The sequence below is a fragment of the Ochotona princeps genome, chromosome 14 (assembly GCF_030435755.1).
Source record: "Ochotona princeps isolate mOchPri1 chromosome 14, mOchPri1.hap1, whole genome shotgun sequence".
Taxonomy (NCBI): domain Eukaryota; kingdom Metazoa; phylum Chordata; class Mammalia; order Lagomorpha; family Ochotonidae; genus Ochotona; species Ochotona princeps.
The window spans coordinates 54,114,968-54,140,998 of NC_080845.1; the positions used below are offsets into that span (position 1 = coordinate 54,114,968).

Genomic DNA, 26,031 nt, shown 5'->3' on the forward strand with positions numbered 1-26,031 from the left:
TGACAGACCTCAGCATCCACAGTGCTGTCCCAACAGGAGGTGCTGCTCTCCGAGTGTGGACCTGTCCAGGACAGCCTGCGGGCATAGCCACACAGCCACTCAGTCCTGCACCCACAGCTCTGCAGGCTGTGCCAAGTGCCAGGAAAGGCACTGATGAATTCCTGATGGCTGCAGAGTTCTCTCCCATGCCCCTGAGGGGTGTGTGTGTGTGTGTGTGTGTCTCTTTTTCTGTTCCTATGCCTCCTCTTGGCTGCAGCGTGGGTGTGTGTGTCTCTGTCTCCCTATGCCTCCTCTTGGCTCCAGCCCAGGCAGGAGCAAATGGCTGGAGATCAGGCTCATGGCTCCCTGCTATCCCTGCTCTCCATCTCAGCCTGGCTCAGCACTGAAGCAGAAGGAAGCTTCACGAAGTGCCTGTATGACTGCAATGAGCATCAGCCACGGTGACAAGGCCCTGCCACTGTCTGGTCACAGGGGTCAGGATTTGATCGGTCACGTTGCCACCTCAGGAACACTATGGCAAAAGAGTGACCACCTGCCTGAGGGAGGTGGACACGCAACGCCATATCCACCGGAACAGCCTGTCCTTGAGGGAGCCTGACCCCGGTGCTGCTTCTCTGGGAACACAGTGCCTTCCTCAGACTTCCCCTCTTGCATGCTCTCTAAAGCCTGCAGCACATCTTTCTATATTCCATCATTCTTTCCTTCCTTTATTTTCTTCTTCTTCTTTTTTTAAAGGTGAGCAGGAGTGCTAGTGTCATGGTATTGGGAGAGGAGGACCCTTGAAGAGGTGTGGTCCATAGTGCCGTGGCATAGCAAGATAAGCCTCACCCTTTGGTGCCAGCATCCCCTACAGGTATCAGTTAAATTCCCTGCTGCTTCATTTACTATCTAGCTCCCTGCTTGTGTGCCTGGGAAAGCAGCAGAGGACGGCTCAAGTCCTTGGGTCTCTGAAGCCACATGGGAGACCCAGCAGAAGCTCCTGGCTTCTGATAGGCTCAACTCTGGCCATTGTGGCTGTTTGTAGAATGAACTAATGGATGAATGATGTCTGTCTCTCCTTCTCTGTGTAACTCTGCCTTTTAAGTAAAAAATAAACAAATCTTTAAAAAAAAAAAGCCCCAAAACAACAAAACCAGCCGGGGTCTGGTGGGAGCTGTGGGCAACTGGGAGCACCGCCCGTGAATTAATGCCTGCGTCTTGCGTTGGGCTAGATTTCACAGAGCTGGACTGGTCCTGACACATGCAGCTGGCCCAATTTGGAATCATCAGGTTCCAAAACTGGGACCTCAAAACTACCTCTTTGCTTTCTAACACATGCATCCCAGTTAACCTGTGATGGCAACTGGAAACAGAACAAAGTGACCCCAAGCCTTGTGAAGAAGGCATGGAGACTCACGGGGTGCCCACAGTGCTGTGTGCAGGGCACCACAGTGCAGGTGCAGTGCAGCACCTGCCTGAGCTCTGCCGCTTCCACGAGGCCCAAACTATGGCCAAGCTCTACTCAAACCACAAAGTCATCCTATGTATGTGCTCGATGCAGAGCTGCTGTGCCACCCAGCATAAAAAGGCAGGTTCAGGCAGCACAAACGAACTGCTATGGGCACAGGCAGGGAGACTCTTCTATGAAATAAGCCAGTTGGTCTTACTTGTGAAATCCTAAGAATCACTCGCCAGATCCTTGAGAGCACTTAGCAAGTACTCAGGCATGGGGTGAAGCCAGGAAGCACACTCCATTCCCTGCACAGAACAGGAACACCACGGCAGGAACACCAGGAGATGCCTGACGCCTCCCTGCCCCTGCTGCTGCCGGATGCTACTGCACACACACAGGCTCCCTGCGCACACAGTGGGCTCACTGTACACCCTGTAGGCTTCCTGCACACAGGCTCCCTGTGCACACAGTAGGCTCGCTGTACACCCTGTAGACTTGCTGCATAAGTACTCAACTTGCTGTGTGCATAATGGCCACATCTGAAGGCAGTCACACTTCTGGAAGCCACTTTGGATTCGATTAAATAATCTTAGAAGAAGAAAACGGCAAGGTCTTGATTCTTTTTAACACTGCATTTGGCTTTCTTCTTAAGCCACTTACACAACTGACTTGGCCAGATGAGAACGGGATAAATTAAGAGAGCCAATGGTGGCTAATGGCTAAGACGCAGGAGATTGCTTCTCCTCAGCAAAACGTGAAGATTAGCAATTTCAATTTCCACTAGAATTAATCAAATAATATACAACAGGAACAATTTTTGTAGAAATATGATATTCTAGCTGTTGCAGATATTAATCTTTTTAATAAAATCTTGCTGGCATTGTGCATGCCATTTATAAACACTTTCCCCAATCAAAAAATTAACTTCACTGGGACTCTGCCTTTAACCCAATCATAACAAAATATGCCTGACTCCCCTAGGGCCATAGAGCTACATACATGTATACCCAGCTGTCCTACGTCACTTGGCCATGAAAATCTAGACGCAACTCAGGAAAAGGGAAGAATGTAGCCAACTTCTAGAAGTCAAGATATGAGATTTTAATAATGCAACTAACAGAATACAACTGATTATTTTAATCCTGAAGTCACACAAAAAATGAACAGACTGGCATTGGTGTGGTAGCATATCACGCTAATCCTCTGTCTATAGTGCTGGCATCCCATGTGGACGCTGGTTTAAGTCCTGGCCACTCTACTTCTAATCCAGCTCTCCGCTTATAGCTGAGAAAGCAGCAGAAATTGGCTCAAGTCCTTGAATACCTGAACCCTGAGGGAGACTCAGAAGAAGTTCCTGGCTGCTGCCTCAGGATTGGTTCAGCCCCAGCCGTTGTGGTCATTTGGGGAGTGAGCCAGGGGATGGAAGAGGTCTCTACGTTCTCTGTATCTTTGCCTTTCAAATGGAAATCCTAAAAAAAAAAATACCTGTCCCTTGGTCTTACCAAATATATTAGCATCAAAGCGAACTTTGAATCATGGAACTCTCAAGGGGGAAGCAAAGAAAGAACCTAAGAACCACGATCAAATTACCATGTCATTATGGGTGGTCCTAAAGTTAGTGCTCCAAAACGATGCCTCAGCCTGTACCGTGGGCTGATTCCTCCAGGAGCACACAAGCATTAAATATACCCCTACACACATGCACACACACCTCAGATACATACTCTTAGGATGCCCAACATGGGAAGCCGGACCAAGCCTGATGTCCTAGTTCCTGTCACTCTAGGAAATTATTCATAGCCACACATAAACAGAGAGCTTGTAAAACAAAAATAAAAACAAAGCTCCCTGTGACTAGCGGCCCCTGGGAACCATGAAGAGGTGCCAGGAGAAAGGATGCCAAAAGCCAGCAGCAGCTGGGCAGACGACACAGCCAGAGCCTACAGCAGTCCTGGCTCTGCCCCTCACCTTGTTTGAGATGTCCAAGTGGCAGTTGGCTTCACAGAGGGCCACCACGATGGGCAGGTTGCCGTCTTTGCAGGCCACGTGGAGGGGGGTGTTGCCGTGCCTATCTTGGAAGTCCACCAGACAGCCCTGGCCGATGAGCGCCTTGATGACCTCCAGCTGACACCGCCTGACGGCCAGGTGCAGGGCAATGTGTCCATCCTGTGAATCAATGCCAGGGGCCATGAGTGCCATTCCCTTCCTGGAGGCCAGGGGCTTTCCACCTTCCCTGCCACCCCTGGGGCAGGTATCACCAGCAATGGGTCTAGGACTGCAAAATCTAAAGGAAAACGGAGACAGTCCTAAACTTGGGCTAGGCTCTGTGCAGTGGTTCAGGTCCCAGCTGCTCCACGTCTGACCAAGCCACCTGCTAGGCAGGCAGCGCAGATGATGGCTCCAATGCTTTCTTTCTCTCCTGTTCTGGCTCTCAAGTACATGAAAATAAATAGACATTTTACAATCATAAACTTTACTCCTAGTGGAGAAAGCTTTGTATTTGCCATTCTGAATAATTGCAGCCTAAGTTGCACTCTGATTAATTTAGGCTTGCGAAGTACAATCAGAAAAAAAAGGAATTCCCACTTCTCTATGTCTCTGGATTTATAGCATACAACTTTTTGTTGGGATCTTCAAGGGCCTAGCACTCAAAGTATTTGAAATACAGTTTAAAACACTTTCCCAGCTTTTCTAACTTCCAAAGGAGACAGCCTATTATTATTATCACCACCACTGTGTGTGTGTGTGTGTGTGTGTGTCACACTAAGAGAAACTGATGGGCAATAACGTGCTCCAGGACTGTTGTTGGAGAAGCAGCAGTGTGACCCACTGACCTCTCCATCTCGTGGACAATCTGCCAGGGAATACATTCCACACACCCCAACCTCCCTGGGTGACAGATGTGCTCTGTTACAATCTGGGCGCAAAGCTCTGAAACATTTCTCTAGATCCGCTGCTCTCAGCTTTCTCAGCCTAGGTAACTCCTGGGTACCGAGGATGTAACATGAGGGACAGGGACACAGAGCAGCACCAGTAGCAAGCCCACTCCTGACTGTGTCAACAACAACAAAAACATGTTGGCAGACCTGATCCAATGTCTCTGGGTTATTTTAAAGTTGCCCTAAGCTGAGAACAAATTGCTCTGTGCCCACAAGATTCTTCCCAGGAAGTTCCTATAGTGCCTGTAGTGTCTCAGGCCCAGTTGCCTGTAAGGGGGCTTCAAAATATACATGTAAAAACGGAATTCAAGGTGAAGATTTGGGGGCAAAATTTTTTGAAACCCATGCACAGTGCCCTCATAACTCGCCTCTTCTATGAACTACGAGTGCCACTACACAAGGGGTCTTTGAAAAGCTCGCACAAAATGCATGTCATTTTCTTTATCTTCTCGCACTATCTCCCATTCCATTTTCCACGAACTTCGCAACGTCACAATCTTAAGTTCACAGTAAAAAAAAAAAAATTCGTGCTGAATTTGCTTCACTGAAAAAAGGTACCAGTTGGTCTAAAATTGAAATAGTCATGCAGTCAGAGTGGGTATTGCCTTTGACAAGAGAGCAGGTGATGGAAGTAAACAAACCAGCTACTTCTTTGTCTAAAAACTAACAGGGCATTGCCCATTTTGCTTCTCAGTGAGGGCGCTCTTCAATTCAGCGGTCATCATTGTCTCTGCTTCAAAGCTTAAAAAGACAAGACACTGAATGACATTTCACCAACTTGGAAAGTTTGATCCAAGCCACAAATGGATATTAAATAGTAAAGAGGACCTACGGAAGAGCAGAGATTCTTTGAAATAGGGAAGGTTAAGGATGAGTGCAACTTCCTGCATTCAAGATGGCATCTAAAGCAAACACACTGCGTTACCTGTCATCCCCCTAGCTGCCCTCCCGTCCACTTCCCAGCAAGTTGGACCATGACCCTGCAACGCACCTTGTCCGAGGCATTCAGGTCGGCTCCGTGCTCAGCCAGACACTCCACGATGTCGTGGTAGCCCCTGGCCGACGCTGTCAGCAGGGGCGTCTCGCCTTCACGGTTCTTGATGTTCACATCACAGCCAGCTTCGCAAAGGGCTCTGGCCACTGGGTGGTAGCCGTGCCAGGCAGCACAGTGCAAGGGGGTTTCCTCTTCCTGGCCGTGGAGGAGCGGGAGGAAGATGTCCCAACCATGGGGAAGAAAGAAGCATAAGGCACAGTGAGCGTCTCAGGTGAGTGCCACAGCACAGTCCGGTCACAGGAGCAGCCAAGCCCCTGGTGGCCGCTAGGGCACACACTAACCAACAGAGCCATGGGTGTTGAGAGTGGCTCCACCAGGATGCAGATCTTGGGGGCGGGCATCACTCTCTGTGCCCCCTCCTCAGCACTCACAAGCAGAGGACACTGGCTTTCTGTGCACAATTCCCCCAAGGTGCCCTGGGAAGCACAGCCCAGCTCTTCTGAACAACCACTGTGTGCAGGTGGAGTCCCAGCACTTGTCTTGCCAAAGGGCCTTGGCTTACTGCATGTGCAACTATTAACAGTGGGAGGGTTCGTCTCTGAGCAGGAACTCTGCCTGCATAATGTCCCTGCTCTGGCCGGGAAGCCACGTAGACCAGGCGGCTCCAGCCTACCGGGAAAGGACCAGCTGGGAGGTGTGTGTGATGACAGCAAGGTCTGATCCACATCTGCCTGCGAGGGGGCACTGCCATGAATGTGGACTCTGGGGTCCTCCCCGGCAGGTTCTCCATGCTTTGGGCATCCAGCGTGCAAGGACATAACCAGATGCAGCTTCTAAACTGTAGAACAGAACTGTGAATCCAAATAAACCTCTGCTTATTTATGGCCGACCCAACCTGTGGTCCTGTGCCATTATAACAGGAAATGTGTGAAGGCAGACCTGCTCCTTGCCTTAGCACCTGCTGTATGTAGTCCTGTGGGGTACCTTCCAAAGGCCCAGAAGTACTACTGGGCTGGGACTTCAGCTCCCATGACACACCTTGTCCTGGATATCGGGGTTGGAGCCGAAGCTGCACAGTAACTGGACCACATCAGCATGACCATAGCGAGCTGCCACGTGAAGCGCTGTCTCTCCAGACTGCAAGAAAGGTGGAGCCGGAAATTCAGGGATGAGGTCCCCTCCCAACATTCCCACCCAGTTTGGGCTGTATGCTCCTTGGGTGACTGCATCCGAGACCTGGGGTGTCAGCCAGTCCTGAATTTACCCATGGGTTCATCCTGTTAGTGATAACTCCTTCCCCCAGTACACACCCCCCTCACAGAGAAGGTTTTCTCTGCCCATCATGACTAGGCCCAGCATTCTTCATGTCCATGATTTAGTTTTCAAGCATAGATAGCAGGTCTATCACACAGCAGCTATTGAAATACTGTTTTGTTAATCCACAAATTTCTCATTTCCTTGCCTGACCAAGCTTAGAAATGTGTTGCTGACATCTGAGATTTTAAAGACCATCCCTATTTGCCCATACAAATAACTCCCAGTGTGTTGGTCTAACAGGTGCAACTCCTTTAAGACGTTTCATTTAGAGCTGCCAAAATCAAAAGCCAGGATAAACTCATTACAAGAAGACCAAACAAGACATTTTATTGCCATCTGCCAGAAGGCTGCCCTAGGAAGCATGTTTGGCTGGGAACACCGCGCTTCAGGCAGGGAGCAGTGCACCAGCCATGCAGTGTGGGTGGCAGTCCCGACTAAACGTGACAAATTAGTGATGCATACTGCACTAAATAATGAATGAGAAGGTGGAATCCCAGGTTCAGGCTCCAGCCCTGCCCAGTAAAGCACACAACGCTTGCACAGACAGAATGAAACATGCAGATGAGAAAGGAAGGACCCCGATGAGATCAGCAACACTGCCTCTGGAGCCTGACGGCAGCTCCATGCACTATCTCATTAACCTTCTAGAGCCAGGGATGCTGAGGGCATCCTCATCAGACACTTTGGACAGGAAAAGAATGAGACAGATTTGCTTCAAACCACAAAGTTCAGTCCTCAAGAACTGTGTGCATGTTATGGGGAAGAGAATTCACTTGCAGACTGTGGCAACTATCCGGCAGATTTAACAATAGACCAAGCCAAAGGCAAAATGAATCCTACAGCTTACATTTTTTTGCAGGAGGATTCTGATCCTGAAACCTTATTTTTTTGGGTGCTGATACTCAAACACATGAAGGTATTCCTTCCTCCTCCTCTTTCTCCCAGCCAGAGAAAATGGCCTTACCTTGTCTTTAACATCCAGTGGGCATCGATTCTCATTGAGAAACTTCAAGGTATCCATGTGGCCGTGTCGAGAGGCCCAGTAGATGGCGTTGGATCCACCCTGCAGGACAACCAAGCTGGAATGAGCTTGGCAGGGAGTGATCCCAACACAGGCATCCCTCACAACTACTGTATGCGCCTTCTGTGTGCTGACAACCCACAAAGTGCTACTAGCTTTGAGAAAATCCAGTCAAGTGCAGCTGGGTGAAGGGAAGCAGAGGATCCTGTACTATCTGCAATTCTGTTTTAGTGAATCTAAAATTATTTCAAAATAAAAAACGCTTCCATGTTTATTAAATTCCCATCTTAGCTTCTCCTTAGATTTCCCTGGAGAGTTGGCTCTCAGCATCTGTGGGGAACTGGTTCCAAGGCCACCATAGATGACAAAACCCAAGGATGCTAAAGTCCCTTCTACAAAGTGGCAAAGTATTTACATATCTCCCAGATGCTTTAAACAATCTCTGGATGACATGTGATACCCAGCACAATATAAATGTTAATGACAAGGAGAGCACCTGGAATCCACACTTGGTAGCACCGTGGATACCAGCCATGGGAGGAGAACCACCGAATGCTCACAGGCCAGAGCCAGTCTCTCCACTGGTCCACTGAAGATCTAAGGAATCAGGTAACCAGTCCATCACTATCACTGCCAGCTGTCACTCAATTCTGAATAGCAGTTCTAATGCGAGCAACACCGCAACGCGTATCAACCTGACTTGGCTGCCCTAATAAACACAAATATGCATTTCTGATGACGTTAACTAGACAGCTGTGACATCCAGTACTGTTGAGTAAACAGCAGCAGCAAGGAGTAATATCAGGGGCAGAAAAAAAAGCTGATGTGGAACAAGATGCCAAGCGGAAGATAAATGTTTGCCTTTTCCTACTGTCACTGTGAGATGGTCCTGGTCTAATCAAACAAGCCGACTTCTTTAGCAGAAGCAGAGAAAAGAATTAAGACAAACTTTGCTTTTTGGGGGCTGTAATTTTTAAGACTACGACACATTAGTTAATGCTTAAAAAGTAATTGATTTGTGCTCAAACAAAATTATGACCTTATCTTGAACATCGATTCTTGAGCCTCTTTTAATGAGCAACTGCAGAATCTGAATATTCCCGCAGCCAGCAGCGATGAGGAGTGGAGGTGTCCCATGCTGGAATGGACAAGGAAATACAACAAGACAAATTTTTAGGTTATGAAAGGGAAAGCCCTCAGTGCCTAGGACAGTCCCCACACCTCCCCAAGTCTCAACAGACAGAGCCACTGCTGTGTCCAACAGGAAAATTAGAATAGGAAGGCCACAATACACAATAACCTTCCTTGGTTGGATTCCTGATCAAGGGTGACAAGGTCACCTGCAGGACAAGCAGATGGAACGCTTCAAGGTTAGAGGTACAACAGGACAATGAAGGGGGCCCCAATTCACAGGAATCACGTCTACCACTCAGATCACCATGCCACGAGTGGGGAACCTATTGTTCTGCCAAGGGCCATTTTGATGTCATCATTCACAAGCCCCAGAAGGTTAACAGGCTGTAGATTTATTTCATTTCAAGTCTCTACCTGGCGTTGCCTTGGCAGGGACAGACCAAATGACTTCATGGGCTGGGCATTCCCCATCCCTGCAAGTGATGTCCCCACACAGCAGCAAGTGTCCAGTTGGCAGGGAGATTGGAGAAGAACAGGGGGATCTTTCCACCTTGGATGCAGAGGTGTCCAGTCACGGTCCATTCCCACACCACCACCCTCACCAGCGAACAGAATCAGACCTTGTTGGGTTGGTTGACATCATAGTTGGACAAGGAGCCCAGAAGATGCTGCAGGCCTGGGACATTGTCATCATTAATGGCATGGATGATGGCCTTCATCACAAAAGAATCTTCCTCATCCTTGGGGAGAGAACAGATAGAGTTGGCCTGCTTGCCACAACCCTTTTAGCAGCATAAGAGAAACCGATGTCCACTCGTTGCAAAGGGGCATGCGGAAGAAAGCGTTGAGCTCCCCAGTCTACAACGCTGTGAAGGGCACAGGAGGGATTTGACTGTCTCAGCCAACACCACCTACTGGTTACCTCGGGTTTCAGTGTCCTTGCATTACAACCCACACTGCAATGGCTTTTGAGATTCAGGTTTCATACAATGAAAGGACAAATAAAGCCTCCTATTGAACCTGCCAAAATACAGTCCTAGAAATCACTGAAGAAAATCTCAGGTGTGATGCATCAAACCAAAGAACTGACACAGCTGAATGAGACATTCTAAGTTGGCTATTTTTTGAGTGACAGAATTGTTTTGTTTCGATCAAATTTCTTCCTTCTCTATGTTTGAAAAACTATGGAAAGAGTCTCAGAAACCGGGTCACAATTCTAAAAATTAATTTGTACATGTGTGAAAGTATAAAGGGCCAGAAAAAATAAAATGGAAGTATTTACAATTGTAAAGAAAAAAAAAATAATCAAGGAGTATCAAACTGCAAATTAAGTCTGTATCTTTGCCAATGTGTCAAAGGTTTCTTACAATATATTTCCTAAATATGCTGCTTTAAAAGCAAGGTATCCTAAACAAAATACTTGGACTTTTAGAAGCATGGCTACTAGCATTTCCAATGTGGAAAGCAAATATGCAAAGCTGGACCTGTATTCTAGAGGAAGAAAGGAAGAAATGGTTTTCTGACCTCTTCTTTTTCCTCTTCTGGAGATATGAAGCCAAGCCAACCCCATGCAGGTGTCATGACATTTGTATATAACACATGAGTAAGAATGCCACGGGTTTTGCTTTTCTGTCTTATTTTAAATAGATGACTAAGATACATCCTCTCGAGGGTCAAAGGTAACAGCAATGAGAAAGGCAGGAATAAAACGTGGTCACAGCACCCGCTATAAAATTTTATAATTCAGAGCTGATGAGGGACCGTGGCCTCAGAACAGGGATCTGCCTGTTTCGACTTCTCAGCCGGACCCCTTCCTTACCCTGACCTTGCCATGTGCTTCCCCCAGTGGATTACTCAGGATGACTATAATGTGCCATCCTGAAGGATTCTCATTACCTTTCTTGCAAACCTAGTTTTTCTAACTTCTCCCTAGTTCCACTGCACCCTAATCAATGAATTTCTGGGTCCAGCTTTTTTCTAATTTGGATTTCTCCCACGTGGTTTTTGTAAACATCTATCTCTTTCAACTCAGTGGCATATCAGTCAAGTTACTAGTCAGGAGAATCAGAAAAAAGAGCTGGCTTATGCTGGCCTGCGCTCCGGGCCCTTGGAGTCTGGGATCCTGCCCAGGAAATGCCAGCGATTTAGTTACAGGCTGGGGAGTTCCCACGGAACTGCCTTCCCCAGAGCACCCGCAACTCCAGGGGCCACAGGGGGAAAGCCCTGTCAAATCAGGGACTCAGGTCTATCTAAACAGCTCATCAGCACTTAGGTTTCCATTTGGATTTGGGCAAAAACCTAGCGAGTTATTCTCCAGGGTCTGAAGGAATCCACACATTATCAAACAAGCAAATGCGTTGTCTTCTGGTCTACCGTGAGATACTCAATTTTGCCTGATTTTTGGTATCTGTGTAGGAATGTGGTGGGTAGGAGGAGAAGTCTGCAGTGAATGGGTCACAGTGAGGAATCCCAGAACCCAGAAGCAGGCCCCTGAAAGGCCCTTGGGTTTGCTTACCAGAGTATCATCGCTTCTGGCAACACTCATGTTACTTCTGGACAGGAATGACCTGGATAATCTTTGGCACAGTGATATCAGGCGAACGGATTGCTTCGGAGAAAAAAAAAAAAAACAGGGCAGAAGGGAGCAAGATTACGGGACCACAATCAGGTCAGGGCAATGGACATGGTCTTCCAGACCGGGGCCACTGCTGACAGAGGCATTCTCCAGGGTGGACAGCTCTTGTGCCGGGCACCACAGGGACTTAAGGAGTAGCTCTACAGGGTTGTCCCTCCACAGAGCAGGGCAGACAGGGCTCTCCTGCCCTCCGCTCAAAGCACTGGACAGGATGCCCCACAGACCATCTCTACTCACAAGGATGGCCATCTTATCCTAAGAAACCCCTTGCAGGTCTCCCTTTGGAGAAGAGCGGTCAGTGGAGACCCACTCTGTCTCCTCTGCACCCACAGGAGCCATAACACAAGATGATGGCGTCAGCAGAGCGCACATAGACACTCGCTGAAACCCAACAGGCGGGGTCCCTGATTATACAGGGCAAACACCTCTGCTTTCACTCCTTAAGGCAGAAGCAACTGTTAAACAGTGTGTGTGTGTGTGTGTGTGTGTGAGAGAGAGAGAGAGAGAGAGAGAGAGAGAGAAAGACACCTGGTGTTATCTCTTCATTTTAAGCCGTATGACACCCCAAACTCAAAGAGTATGAAAATGAGGTACACAGCTAGCCTAGTGCTGGGGAGTCATGACATACCCCGACTCAGGAGCTGGGCCTGACAGTGGCTACAGGAAACTAACCTGTGTCCGTCTTTACCCTAAATTTCAATTTGCTGAGCGATGGCCGGGATGTCCCGTAGAGTCACGTCCCATCCACAGGGGGCCACACCAGCCCCTCCCATCCATGTTCAGGTAGGGCGATTCCCAGAACCAGAACCCAAAGGATATATTCATTTAAAACGCATGTTGTTCCATTCAGATGGAATCTTATGGGAAAGGCTTTTTTTTAAAAGCAAAATCATATATGGAAACAGTGCAGTTTCTTCCTGTCTTTGTAATAGGGTAAGTACAGAGATGGCAGGGAAATTCACGCAGGGACAATGTTTTCCCCGTGGGCAGCATCAGAAGCCAGCAGCCCTGAGCAGACAGAGTGGAGCAGAGGAAGCTGCAGTGTGGAGCCCACTCCGCCCAACAAGCTTACTTTCCACTTCTTCCGCGCTGCAAACTTCTTGAATTTCTCCATGTTGACTGCTGACGCTTTTCGACTGAGAGCTTGCTGTGTATCTTTCGGCTGAAAAAGAAGTGCAGAGTTTTCAAATGACAGCAATGTGTGCCCTGACAATCTGCAGGCTCCGTGACTTCAACCTGAAACGATCAGATTCCTCAACCTTCATCCTTTTAAGATTTATTGATTGATTTTGAAAGAATTACAGCAGGGAGAGAGGGAAAGGAAAAGAGAGAGAATCTTCCATTGCTGGTTCACTTCTCAGATGGCTGCCATGGCTAGCACTGGGCCAGGCCCAAGCTAAAGCCAGGAGCTTCTTCCAGGTCCTTCTTCCACATGCATGCAGTGGCCCATGTGCTTGAGCCATCTGCTGCTGCTTTCACAGGTGCATTAGCAGGGAACTGGAGCAGCCCTTACTCTAACTGGCAGCCATATGGGCTGCTGCCACAGCAGAGGGCAGCTTCACTTGCAACCCCACAGTGCCGACCCCAACCCTTCTTGTTTTTAGAGTCCTTAACCCAAGTGCCAAAGGACCTGGGCAACTAACACAATGGTGCCATGTGCAGGGGCTCCCACCTCCCAGTGCAAGGAACGTGTGTCATCACCCTAGGCCATGTAGAATGAGAGCTCTGTGACGGCAATCTTCAGATTCCTAAGGAGGACTTGCAAAAGCAGATCTGATACTTACATACCGGAAATCCACTCAAAATTTAAAAAAAATTATTTAGCTGGGCTAACAGCCCTAACATCAAACCAAACAGGTTACGTAGATCTGGCATTCTGTGATCCTGCCCCATGATATGTTGTTCTTTTTTACCTCCGGGATCCTTAGGGACACGCTGTCAGTTTGTCTTAATATAGGACTTCAACATTAACCCCAACACACCAAACAGGGCCTGTGGCTTGCATGTCTCTGGGATGAATGCATGCCAGGATGTTCCACACCATCTGAACAGCACCCTACCAGGCAACTCACCTTGATCCAGGGATGCTGCAGACTGTCTTGAATGGTCATCCTCTTCCTGCACCAAGGGGAGAGGAAGGGAGAGAAAAATGACACTGGCGCAGTGACCACAAGCAAGCGAACACTAAGAGCGCCAGCTCGGCCCACCTACAGACACCCGGAAAGAGGCAGTGTCCCAGGAAGACCAAATGTGATGCTGTGTTGGTGACAACCTCATCACAGCTGCGGGCACCGGCTGGAGGGGTTCAAAGTGTTCTGCTATGATACGAGGACAGCTTGCTCCCTCCAGAACACTGTGTTGAAGTTTAACGCTCATTGTGAGGTGTTAGGAGACTACACACTTCATCTGATGACGACATTTCAAGGTTTTCAGGAAATGATCCTGATTAGATAAAGTCCTGACTGAGTAAGTTGTTCCTTTGGAGGAAAAGTGAGAGACCAGGTTGCATAGGTGTGTTGCCTGCCTGGTTTGCACACACACACACACACACGCCTGCTATGGTGAGGCTTTCCATCATGATGTGATGCAGTCAGGGAGGCCTTCCCCAGAGCTGTTGCTATCCTGTCTGGACATTTAGTCTCTAAAACCAGAGCTTCATAAACCTCGTTATTAGTTAGTCAGCCTCTGGCATCATGTTATCATAACAGAAAATGGACAAACACCAGCATTGAGTATATTCAGAAATTCTTCAAGTGGTATGCATCCCTATGGCGGGAGGCATGGCCAGGATGCGATACATACAGTGCTGGTGGGCACAGAACAGGTGCCGCCCCTGACCAGCAAAGGCTGTGGCAAGCCCCTCTCAGGAACGGCAGGCACTCACTTTGGATCTTTGACCAGAAGTCTCCTTATGAAGTCTTTGGCAAGGGCGCTGGTGTTACTGAAGTATTCCTCCTCAAACTCGTAGTTGACAGCGGACACATTGGCTAATGTTTCTTGCTTAGTGTCTCCAAGAAATGGGGAGGCCCCACTGAGCCTGGCGAAAATAAAGAGGTCACAGAACACAAAGGATCAGCCAGTAGGCTCTCCTACTGCTGCTCCTGTCACACCTAGTCAGTGTGCAGATAAGACCCGGGCCTGCCTCCAGGGCAGCCGTTCTACAACTCCATCACATCTCAAGGAACACTCCACTGTCCTAAAGAGAAACCTCAGATACGGAAGGGCATTTAGTCTAGCAGTTAAGATGCTGTGTGGGCTGCCTCCATCCTTCATCGGAGTGCCTGGGTGCAAGTCTCAGCTCTGCTTCCCGTTCTAGAACCCTGCCAGGATGTACCCTGGGAGGTCACAGCTCAAATACTTGGGTCCCTGCCACACTGACTGGGGGAGGTACAGACTGAGTTCTGGTCTCCTGGCTGTGGTTTGGCCCAGGCCTGGCTTTTGCAGCCATTTGAGGAACGACCCAGTTAATGGGACCAGTCTGTCTGTCTCCCCTTTTTTCCCTCTGCTTATCTTTATCTTTTCCACTCTCTTTGCCTCTCAAATAAGGGACATAAATGCAAAGGCTTTATTTCAACAGTTAATTCAGAACAGCATCCTGAGGTTTGCAAAACCCATTCTTCCCATTTCCTTGGCAGTGATGGATAGCCAGGCTCTCTTTCATTGACTTTGTCTTTTTTCTGAAGACTCATTTTAAATTTGGAGATGACGTTAAATTGGTACAAACTCAGCATGTTTTGTGGGTGTAAAATGAATCCATTTATATAAAAAGTGCATAAACTGGAGAGATCAACACTGCACATTTAATGGTTAATTAAACCTGAGGGCTGGCAGGGAAGGATAAAAAGTGAGCTATGGACTTTGATACTTACAGAATATAGGTTATTACCCCGATACTCCTAGACATAAAAACAGAATAAAAGAACATGTCAGAAGAAAAGTAAAATCAGGGAGAACAACAATAGCCCCAGGGCCACGCTCCTTACCACATATCTGCCTCGAGACCCAGAGGTTCATAGTTGACTATCTCAGGAGCTAAGAGGAAACGAACGCTCACTCAGAAGGGAAAGGAAGCGATCCCAACTCTATCTCAGATGAGCCCCCAAACCCCATCCCTGCAACATGGGCCAAGGAAATGACCTCATGGCAATAAAAAGCCAGCCAGCGCTTTCAGGAGGCAGATGTGACCGCAGGAGCCAAGCGACTCACCAACGAATTCTGGAGTGCCAAATATGTTCTTGAACTCATTGCCAAAGTCAATTTTATGGGCCAGTCCGAAGTCAATGATTTTGATCCGAGGTTTGGGGACATTTCTATCCAAAAGCATTATGTTTTCCGGCTAAGACAATAAACAGAGAGAGAATGGTATGTTGCCAGGATGATACAAGAGCAGTTCTTTCTTTCTTCCTAAAAAATAAATCACTCAGTGTCTGGTGCACAGTGGTGTCAGCATCTCATACTGGAGCATCAGTTTGAGTCCCAACTATTCCACTTTCGATCCATCTCCCTGCTAAGGTTCCCAGCAAAGCAGCAGCAGATGGCCCAGAGGCTTAATTTCCTGCCACCCACACGGGAGACCCAAAGGGTGTTCTGTTCTCCAGGTTTCAGTCTGGTCCAGCACCTGCCGCTGCAGATGTGTGGAGATGGAAGCAGCAGATGGAGGGACTCTCTCTTTCCCTTTGCCATTGTACCCGTCACTTTCTGTTGCCAGTAAATAACTGGAATAAATCTTAAAAAACAAGAATCCACTCAAAACAGAGGGAACAAGGTAGCTGAAAGGAGAGATAGATGCCTTAGCTCAGGTTTTCCAGAAGTAGGCCCGAGTTCAGGGGTTCCTATGCAAGTGGTGGTTTGGGAGGGGGAGGAAGAAAACAGAAGGATGCTGTAATAGGGGTCTTTTCAAGGTGGGGTGACTCAGCATAGGCCTGCTGGGGAACTCAGGGGTAGAGGAAGAAATAGAACTCAGGGTTAGTCTGATGTAAGCACCAGGGGCGGGGGTCTCTCTAACCACCCCGTCCCATCCCGTCCTCCATCCCTGGGAACTACCCTGGGCAATTTATTCCCTGAGCCTGAGTCACGGGTGTGTGTGTTGGGCAGGTGGGTGCGAGTGAACGTTTGCTGGGAGATCCAAGCAGGTGCAGCAAATCCTCCCCACCTGGAAGTGGCACCCTGTGTCATAGTTTCTCACTGTCCCAAACCGACCTTGAATCTTACCTGGCATTTCTCGTATGTCCTCTTTGAGTCTTCCTTTCCCCCAAAGATTCTCCCCACCCCACCCCACCTCACCCTGCCCTCTCTCCTGGGATGGTGCCCATGGACACACTCTTTCATCTCCCACAGTCCTCAGTCCAGCAAGGCCGAGAGTTGGCCACAGCCGGGACCAGGAATGCGGGCCAGTGCATCAGAAAGGATTGCAGGACACAGGGGTCTTTCCACCCCAACACAGCCAGAGCCAGGTAGATGGACCCGGGTTGGCCACTGGCCGGGGCAGGCTGCCACAGCCCCAGGAACCAAGGGCAGCTCCCTTGTTTAGAGACCTGACCAACAACACGCCTATTCCTTCTGGAAGGATTTCATAGTGGAGTCTTTACTCTTAAATCTTGACCCCAGGTCTATGTGAGGTCTGATTACACACGCCTGGCTTTTACCTTGGTAATTCTGCTTTCTAGTTACACACACGCAGAGGCCTCTGCTTCAACCTGACAACATACCTTCAGATCAAAGTGAGCAATCCGAAGCGAGTGGAGGTAGTAAACACCATTCAGGATTTGCTTGAGAAATTCAGTAGCTTCCTCTTCAGTCAAAGATTCCTTTTCAGCTAGGAAGTCAAACAGCTCACCACCTGCAACACTGAAAACCCAGACACAGAGGTTACTGTTACCATCCCGACAGGATTTCTAGAACATTGCTTCTTCCTTCAACTAGAGAAGACGTGGGCAGCCCAGCATGAGGATGGTCATCAAGGCTTCAAAGACAAACACAGTATCTGGTTCTATAGGGACCTTGCTTTGTGCTTACAATTTTGTTCCTTGTATTTTTGTTCCTAGTATTTATTGAGCACAACACTTACATGTTTATAACAATCACATTTAGTAACAAATTTAACAAATACCCTCATTCAGAAGAAACATCTTGCACAAATTTTTTTTAAAGATTTGTTTATTTTTATTACAAAGTCAGATATACAGAGAGGAGGAGAGACAGAAAGGAAGATCTTTCGTCTGATGATTCGTTCTCCAAGTGAGCGCAATGGCTGGTGCTGCGCCAATCCGAAGCCGGGAACCAGGAACCTCTTCCAGGTCTCCCACGCGGGTACAGGGTCCCCAGGCTTTGGGCTGTCCTGGACTGCTTTCCCAGGCCACAAGCAGGGAGCTGGATGGGGAGTGGAGCTGCCGGGATTAGAACTGGCGCCCATATGGGATCCTGGAGCGTTCAAGGCGAGAACTTTAGCTGCTAGGCCATGCAGCCAGTCCCAACATCTTGCACAAAATTTAAATGCATGCAGCTGTTTGGGGGTTTATTTTGTCACCTGGCCAGCAGTCTGTGGGGGCAGCACCCAATCCCCCACTTGCAGTTGCCCACCACCATGCTCCTCCCATTTCCAACACAGGGCAAGGCACACAGCACACGGACTTCCCTAAAAACTCCGTGGTGGTGATTAATGGCAAGTAACAGGGAACTTTTACAGTAAGAATTTTCCTAAGTTCATCTCTATCAACTTTACATTCATAGCAGTATTATACAATGATTATTACATATAATTACGCATAGAAGTGCTGTGTTCACTATCTTTCAAGAGAAAGCTCCACACATGGTAGGAAGAAGACTGGTGCTTGTGGAACAAGACACTAAAGACAAAGGCTGTTCTCTGAAAGAAAGGTCTCAGAGTCCTCCCTTTCACAGTCCCAGCTGCTGTCTGCCTTGGAGGGCACGTGGCCTCAGGTCAGCTGGTACCAGCCCTGCACGGGTGAGGAGTATCTTCTGGGCAAAGATTCTGGGCCTCACCTCCCATCTGTGGTCTCAGGCCTTCCCAGGAAACTCAGCATTATTATTATTTTTTTTAATTCAAGTACCCCAGACACTGAGGAGCATTCTTCTAGGAGTTAATTCCATGCTCATGCTGCCACAACCGTGCCAGCCTTATCCAGAGCGGGGTGACACTCTCAGTCCTGGCAGAAACAGCCTGGCCTTCTTCCTTTGGGCACCATGGAGCACGAGGCCAGCCAGCAAGTCTCGGAGCCCAGGTAGCCTGTGGTGCACCAATCCTCTCCCCCACCCCATCACTAACCCTGGGGTTACTGGTCTCCCTGCTCTGTAACCACCCTTGTTCTGGGGGTGGAAGGTGGGAGGAAGACACTGCCAGCCTACGTCCTCCCTTCCTCCTCTTCCTTTTCAGGCACACAAGGCCCTGGGGCCTCGGAGCACCTCCCTACTCCAGGTGAAACCTTTGTGTATCTCCTATTACTTTTAACATGAACAACAGGGGCAGAGGGACTCCTCTGGCTACAGAGGAAAATGATGGGAGATGGCAAGGCCACACCCGGGAGGATGTTCCATGGCCGGTTTGCTTCTCCTGCCCTCTGGATTGTATACTCTCTGGGTGTGTCCTCACCCTTTAAGGCGGAGGGTTGTGTGGTATGGATGGGCCTGAAGTCGGCAGATCAGGTCCAAATCCTCACTGTGCCATGTGCTGGGCTGTGACTGGAAGACCGCTAAACGGGAGCCTGAGAGCTACTCCTTTTGGGGGTGATAAGGATGGAAGAGATAGGAGTAAAATAGGGGGAAGTTGGGAGCAGGGCAGGAGGTCCAGTGAGTGGGCACCACAGCTACAGTAATGGAAGTGGATGCCACTTGGCACTAGCCCTCTGGTCCACTGATGGACCCTACACTGTCGCTTTCCCAGAGAGCATGTGTGAGCCACTCACATGACACTGGTGATAGTGGAGATGGCACGCAGCTCCTGGGCAGGCTGGCTCTGCTCTAGTGCCACACACTAGCCAGCCGACCCTAATGTGGCATTAGGACATCCCGGTGCACTGCATGCTTGCCTTCCTTTTAGAAGTGGCACTGATGGTACCACCTTGAGGATCCAGGCAGGCCCCTTGACCAAGCGGACACAGCAGAAGTAACACTCTGCCAACACAGTGTGATTCTTCACAGTCCAACAGGGGAAGCACAATGATCTCCAAACCACATGGTGAATACAGGGAACGAGACCAAGGGGCACTGCACAAGGAAGGCATCTGGGAGGCACACACTGTATTCCGGCCCAGCCGTACCCAGGCCATGCAGAGTCAGGGACCGCGCATCAGACTCAAAGGAGCACTCATTTGAAAGCAGTATGGGAGACACCGAGTCACCACTCAGGTCTTCCTGTGATGAAGCACCAAGTGTTCCTGCTGCTGGGGAAGGCTCTGCAGGTGGCCCTTGGCCTTCCTGGCTCCAGCTCTCACCTTTCCCAGGAAGCCCACATCCAAATCACTCAGCAAAACTTCAGGATGATTAGAAACAATGCCCATCCCACTGAGCCAGAACACATCATCCGTGCCCTGAAGGTCCTGTGTCCAAACTCACCCTTCCCAGCATACTTTCTGCTTCTGCCATGACCTTCTGTTTATAAAATCTTTTGTGATGAAACAAAGAGTTAACATGAGATGGTTTCACCAATCATTTAACAATGAGCCTGTTTTGTACCCGCCCCTCCAAATCACAGGCGGTAGAAAGTGAGTTGCTCCTTTCCCCGCCACACAGGCACTTGCACGTAAATGCTGAGAACCAGGACGCAGATGCTCCTGAGGTTGCTGAAGAGCAGAATAATGTCAACAAGGACATTAATCAAAACCTTGCTGCTTTCTTCAATGTTCCAAATTCCACAGAAGTGATGGAAGGAGATAAGAGACCTGCAGCAGCTGGAGAAAGCAAGCTTATTTAACCTCCTTTATTTATTAGGTCTCTGCATCAGTGTTTCAAATCACAGAGCAATCACGGAGCCTGTGTGAAGGGACTGCCAGTAACCATCTGTTGTTCTTACCAAGAAGGCAGGAAATACAAAGGCTCCTTCTCCTCTCCTAATTTAGCTGTTAACAGAACGTAGTTAGGAACAATGTGGCCTTAGAGAAGGCCAGCACCTGCTGCAGTGGCCTAGCGGCTAAACTCCTCGCCTTGAACACGCTGGGATCCCATGTGGGCGCCAGTTCTAATCTCGGCAGCCCCGCTTCTGATCCAGCTCCCTGTTTGTGGTCTGGGAAAGCAGTAGAGGATGGCCCAAGGCCTTGGGAGCCTGCATCCGCGTGGGAGACCTGGAAGAGGTTCCTGGCTCCAGGTTTTGGATTTGCGCAGCTCTGGCCATTGCAGTCACTTGGGGAGTGAAACATCAGATGGAAGATCTTCCTGTGTGTCTCTCCTCCTCTCTGTTTATCTGACTTTCTGATAAAAACAAATAAACCTAAAAAAATTAGGGGGTCCTGGGCTTTGTTCTGGACCAGCTCTGGTCCACACCAGCACTTCAGAGGATTCCTGGGGGCTGACACATGACTACTGACGGGCTACATTTCCAGAGAAGCATTGGGAGTTTTCAGTGTTAGGTTGCATTTCCCCAACTGGTGTTGGAGTCCAATTCAATTGTAGCTCATAGATGCCTAGTGGATAAGTGCTTCCCAGGTCCCCCATATCCAGGACGAGTCCTAGCCAGTGGAATAAGCAGCAAAACAGTTGTGTCATTTTGGTCTGACCCCCAAAACATTGCAACCATCCACTCACACTCCAGCCTTCCTGTCTACCTGAACACACAGGAGCCAGCAGACCACCTGTGGAAGATGGAGGCAGCAAGGATGGCATGGAGAAGGAATACAGATCGTGGGTCATTGCTTGGAGCAGAGCCACCCAGTCTGTCACACCTACACAAGACTTCGAGTGAGTGAGAAATCAATCCTATAATGGAGAGCCACCGAGACCTTGTGGTTATTTGCTCTCTGTTTGAAATCGTACAACAGTGTGTAAAGATGTAATCCATTTAGGAACAAATGAGGAGTCCATCGCTGAGTGCAGGGGGTTAAGCTGCCATTGGTGATAGGTTATCAGAGCACTGGCTGGAGTCCTGCCTGTTCTGCTTCTGATCAAGCTCCATGCTAATGCACTTGGGAAAGCAGTGGAGGATGGCCCAAGGAGTTGCGAACCTGCACCCACATGGGAGACCCTGGGAAAGCAGTGGAGTATGGCCCAAGCAGCTGGGAGCCTCAACCTACATGGGAGACCCTGGGAAAGCAGTGGAGGATGGCCCGAGCAGTTGGGAACCTGCCCTCCAGGACACAAGTGCTACAAGTGGCATTCATTTGACCGATGAGGGATTCAGAAAGGGCTGGCTGGATAGTTCGGGCTCAGGGCCTGCCACAGGGCTACAATCAGACAGTCGTTAATAGGGAGTGTGTCCTGGTATTTCTCCTTTGTGCAACTACCTGATGAGGTGGTTTGTGTCTGTACGTTTCCTCAAGTCTCTGTACGTTTCCTCCATTTAAGCCAGCTGGGCTTCCGGATAACACAGTAGACAGTTCTCACACTATCTCAGAGCTCCAGTCAAGTAAGCTTGCAGGTCAAGCTGCCTCCAAATCATGCAGCATCCAAAGTGAGCCACAAGCCTGCAGAGACTCAGAGGAAGCAGAATGGCATGCGCCTCTAGATGGAGGAAACCTCAAGAGTCTAGACAGAGACTCAGGACAGGAAATAATACCGAAGACAACTCTGGAATGTGAAACATGCTTGATGGAGGAACTGCAAATGTGCACTTTATTTCATCTTAAATGTGTATTTAAAAGAGTGTAGGGTGTAGGTAGTGTATTAGCTTGCCAGTGCTACACTGACAAAGACCACAAATCAGCTCACTTGAATTTATTCCCTTTAAGACCAAAATTAAGGTGCAGGCAGAGCCTGTGACACCTGCTGGTCTGCTGGAGAATCCGTTCCTGCTGCTCCTTGCTTCTGTGGTTGGCGGCAATCTAAGGTATTGCCTGGTTTGGAGAGGACTGTCCTCATATACAGTGTCTGCATGCATCATTACTGTGTCCAATCGCTCCTTTTGAGGGGACCTCTGTTTACACAGTGCCGGGGGCCGCCTGGTGACTGCATTTTAGCTTGACTGTATCTGTGAAGATGGTACTTCCAATTCAGACACACTTTGGCATCCTGAAGGTTAGGATGCCAGCACTGCTTCTGCAGGAAGTGGGTATCTAACCCACCTTGTCATGGGTAGTCACTCCTCACCAGTGAGCAACACCACAGTACAGGATGCTAATGCAACTCAGAAGACAGAAAGCAATGAAAGGAAGGGGACAGTCACCCTTGGATGTTCTTAGTCCTTCTTTAGAATTCTGCTATGAAGGATGGTTCTATTCATGCAGTTACAGAAGTGTTAAACTCACATCAGGGGTGGAAATATTCACCAAGCCCTGCCACCTGGACTTGGGTAGCTTCCTCAAGAATGTTGGGACGTGTCTTCCTTTAAACAGATCCACCCGGTGTCCACATCATGAACGCTGAGCGGGGAGACTCGAGACTCAGGTACCTCTTGTTTTTGCTTCTCAATAAACTGAAAAGCAAAGCTCAGTGCTTCACTGCTCTTCTGTGTTGCTTGCTCCTTCCTGCTACCGTAGGGGAAAACTTGGAGGGTTTTTCCAGCCTCACCTCTCACACTCTAATTTAAATTCCTGTGTAACCAGGGACCTAGGCAGGCAAACATGAAATGTCATGCATTCCATTTTGCATTTGTGAAACCCACGTGAAATATATCCAGGGACCTGAGAATGCCAGGCTTTGCTGTTCCACAGTGATGCCAGATACAGAGCATCAACATGACTCCATATCTTAAAAGTCTTCTGAATAAGTCCTGTTCCACTGAATCCAAAACACAAGTTGTACCTGAAAATACATTTGAGTCTGTTTTCACCTCAAAATCAAGTAGTAGTTCTGAGAATTTCCAGAGAATCTCATGGAAAAACACACTTAGCACTCAAATTTCATGGATGGTGGTTGGGTGGGCAGGTGGGGGTCGGGAGAGGAGGAGTGGAAAGCTGATTTTGAATCAGACAAATAAAGTCAGTAATATATAATATATATTTCACTACTTGGTAACATGAACAATCTTTCATATGTTTATCACCCATTGGTACTGGTAGGTAGAAACTGGCTATGCTGGGGGTATTTACACAACAGATACAGGCAAATCTAAAGAGGCAGCTGTTTTAATATTGGCTAGACCACCACAACCCTCCAATGGCTCAGCCACAGTGATCTGTGGCAAGATCTTCCACTGAGAGCTATTCCTGCCGATGGAAAACTCCAGCTGGAAAATTAACCAGGAGCAGGCGTCATGGTATGTTAAGCCACCCCTGGAAAGCCCATGTCCCAGAATGGAGTATCTGGTTCAAATCCTGGCTACTTTACTTCCAACCAGCCGCTTGCTGATGGGCCTGGGAAGCAGCACATGATGGCTCAGGTACTTGAGTCCCTGCCACTCGCATTGCACACCTGGACTGAATTGCTGGCACCTGGCTTCAGCCTGGTCCAGCCCTGGCAGTCACAGCCATCCGGGGAGTCAACCAGCAGATCTAAGATCTCTCTCTCTCTCTCCGTTTCTCCCCCCCTCCCAAAGTCTCATCTTGCCATGTGTCAATGTGCCTTTGGAGTAAACAAGTACATTTTAAAGAGACTTCTCCTCATGGAGATATGGCCTAGTGGTTAATGTACCACCCGGGATGCCTGTATACCATAGCAAAGGGTCTGGTTTCAATTCTCAGTTCCTGCCCCTGACACCATCTTCCTGCCAGTGCAACCAGGGGATATAGCAGAAGATGTGGGCTGAGGTCCTGGCAAAACTCACTCTCCTTTGATGCATAGAGGCTCTAACTTGCTTCCCGCACTCCAGGAGCCCTCACTTAGCCCCAGTCTCTCTGAGCACTAACACTTAGGTTTAGTCCATCCCATACCCAGGATGGATGGACATGACACCTGCACAAGGAGCATAGGCTGTTGCCACCAGCCAAAAAAACCTACATTTGTAGGGATACATGTTAGAGGCACAGGGGACCAAGCCCTCATGATTAGAAAGATTCCAGTCCCGTAAGAAGATCCATGGTAGGAAACAACCGGGGGTCGCCTTGCTGTAAAAATCTGACCTTCCATGGACAACTCATCTGTGAAGTAGGATTCAAGTGTGGCCTGTGCAGCAAAATGAAGATTTAAAGAAGAGTCATCTCATCCCTCAGTATCTGAGGCATTGGTTCCAGGATCCCAACCCTCCATCCCCCAATATCCACGGGCACTCAAGCCCCTGACTGCAACTAGCATAGAATTCATGTACATCTCCCAAATGCATCTCAGGATTCTTTATGACTCCTAATAGGATGCAAATGCTATGCTAAGTGGTTGTTCTACTGTATTGTTTAAGTTATCATGATGAGAATAAAATGGCTGCACATGTTCAGCACAGATGCAATATTTTTAGAGTGTTTTCCATTCACAACTGGTTGACCACGGATGTGGAGGGCCAGCTGCAGGCACCTTCATTCACAAATGGAAAAGCAGAGTCATGAGTTTCCTTTAGCATTCGAGACGGAGATAGAAATCTGGATTGCTGAGGAGAAAATGCATTGAGTTTTATCAATGCAAGCAGGCACCACCACATCACTTGGGTGCTAAGGCGGGGCAGTCGTCAGCAGCACAGCATAACAGAATGCCATGCTTAAAGTCCCGGAGGCTCTGGCATGATTAACCCACCCCTGACGTAAACGAGGGCGTGCCCAGATCAGGGCCAGATGATGCAGCAGCAGCTTGCCAAGGCAGATTTTTAGACAGAGGCTACAGTTCTCAGCTAGACTGGGGTTGGGGAAACATCCTTGTTTTAAACATTGAGGAAGCACAAGGTGGAACAGAATCAGACACTTGTCAAACAAGCCAACACTCCAAAACCAGTTTTGTGCTTCCCCTTCTCTTTCAGGGAAGACAATCTGCTGCCCCTCTCCCCATTGGACAGATGATAACACTGGCTGCTTCTGGACACGGGCTGCCGGCTCAGAGTCATGGGTTAGAGGAGAGAACAGCACAGAGGAGGAAGCCCTTAGAATGGCTGTGGTGCTAGCTACCAGGGCTGACTCGGAGGCAAGGGCATACCCCGCTTCGAACCCTGCAGGGCGTTCATCAGGTAGTGAACATGCTTTGCCATGGAGGCCTCCTACCCCCAAAACCCATCTCCATGCTCACTTTATGGTTCTCTAGTTTTCCCAGGGCCTGGGACAGGTGAGGGTGCAAGCAACTGGAATGGACAGGGAAGGAAACACGGAAATATTTCAAACTACAGGTAAAAGCAGAGAATGTTTAAAGCTCCCAAACACTCTACATTTTTCCAATACTGTAGCCCATCAGGAGAAAGGGCAGCTGGAAGGCGAACCCTTGGTGCGGCTGATGTGGTTTTTCAAAAGACTTCATACAACCACAGGACACCTTTGACGAAGGGCAGCACATGAAACAAGGGCTGCAGTAGCTGAGGCTTGGGGGAGACTGTTAAAACAATGG

General features: G+C 48.8%; 1 protein-coding gene across 3 annotated transcripts in view; it reads right to left on the minus strand.

Annotated features, from left to right (window-relative positions):
- The window catches only part of DAPK1 (death associated protein kinase 1), a 168,086-nt gene that overhangs the window by 25,413 nt on the left and 116,642 nt on the right, over nt 1-26,031 (minus strand). For all 3 annotated transcript variants that reach the window (XM_058672823.1, XM_004581115.2, XM_058672824.1), the window contains exons 4-17: nt 17,181-17,319; nt 15,679-15,808; nt 15,456-15,504; nt 15,342-15,368; nt 14,357-14,509; nt 13,545-13,590; nt 12,545-12,634; nt 11,353-11,445; nt 9,458-9,577; nt 8,743-8,841; nt 7,647-7,745; nt 6,404-6,502; nt 5,363-5,560; nt 3,401-3,598 (exon numbers count right to left, since the gene is read on the minus strand). In XM_058672823.1, coding sequence (XP_058528806.1) covers nt 3,401-3,598; nt 5,363-5,560; nt 6,404-6,502; nt 7,647-7,745; nt 8,743-8,841; nt 9,458-9,577; nt 11,353-11,445; nt 12,545-12,634; nt 13,545-13,590; nt 14,357-14,509; nt 15,342-15,368; nt 15,456-15,504; nt 15,679-15,808; nt 17,181-17,319 — 1,540 coding nt within the window. The remainder of the gene's footprint in view (nt 1-3,400; nt 3,599-5,362; nt 5,561-6,403; nt 6,503-7,646; nt 7,746-8,742; nt 8,842-9,457; nt 9,578-11,352; nt 11,446-12,544; nt 12,635-13,544; nt 13,591-14,356; nt 14,510-15,341; nt 15,369-15,455; nt 15,505-15,678; nt 15,809-17,180; nt 17,320-26,031) is intronic.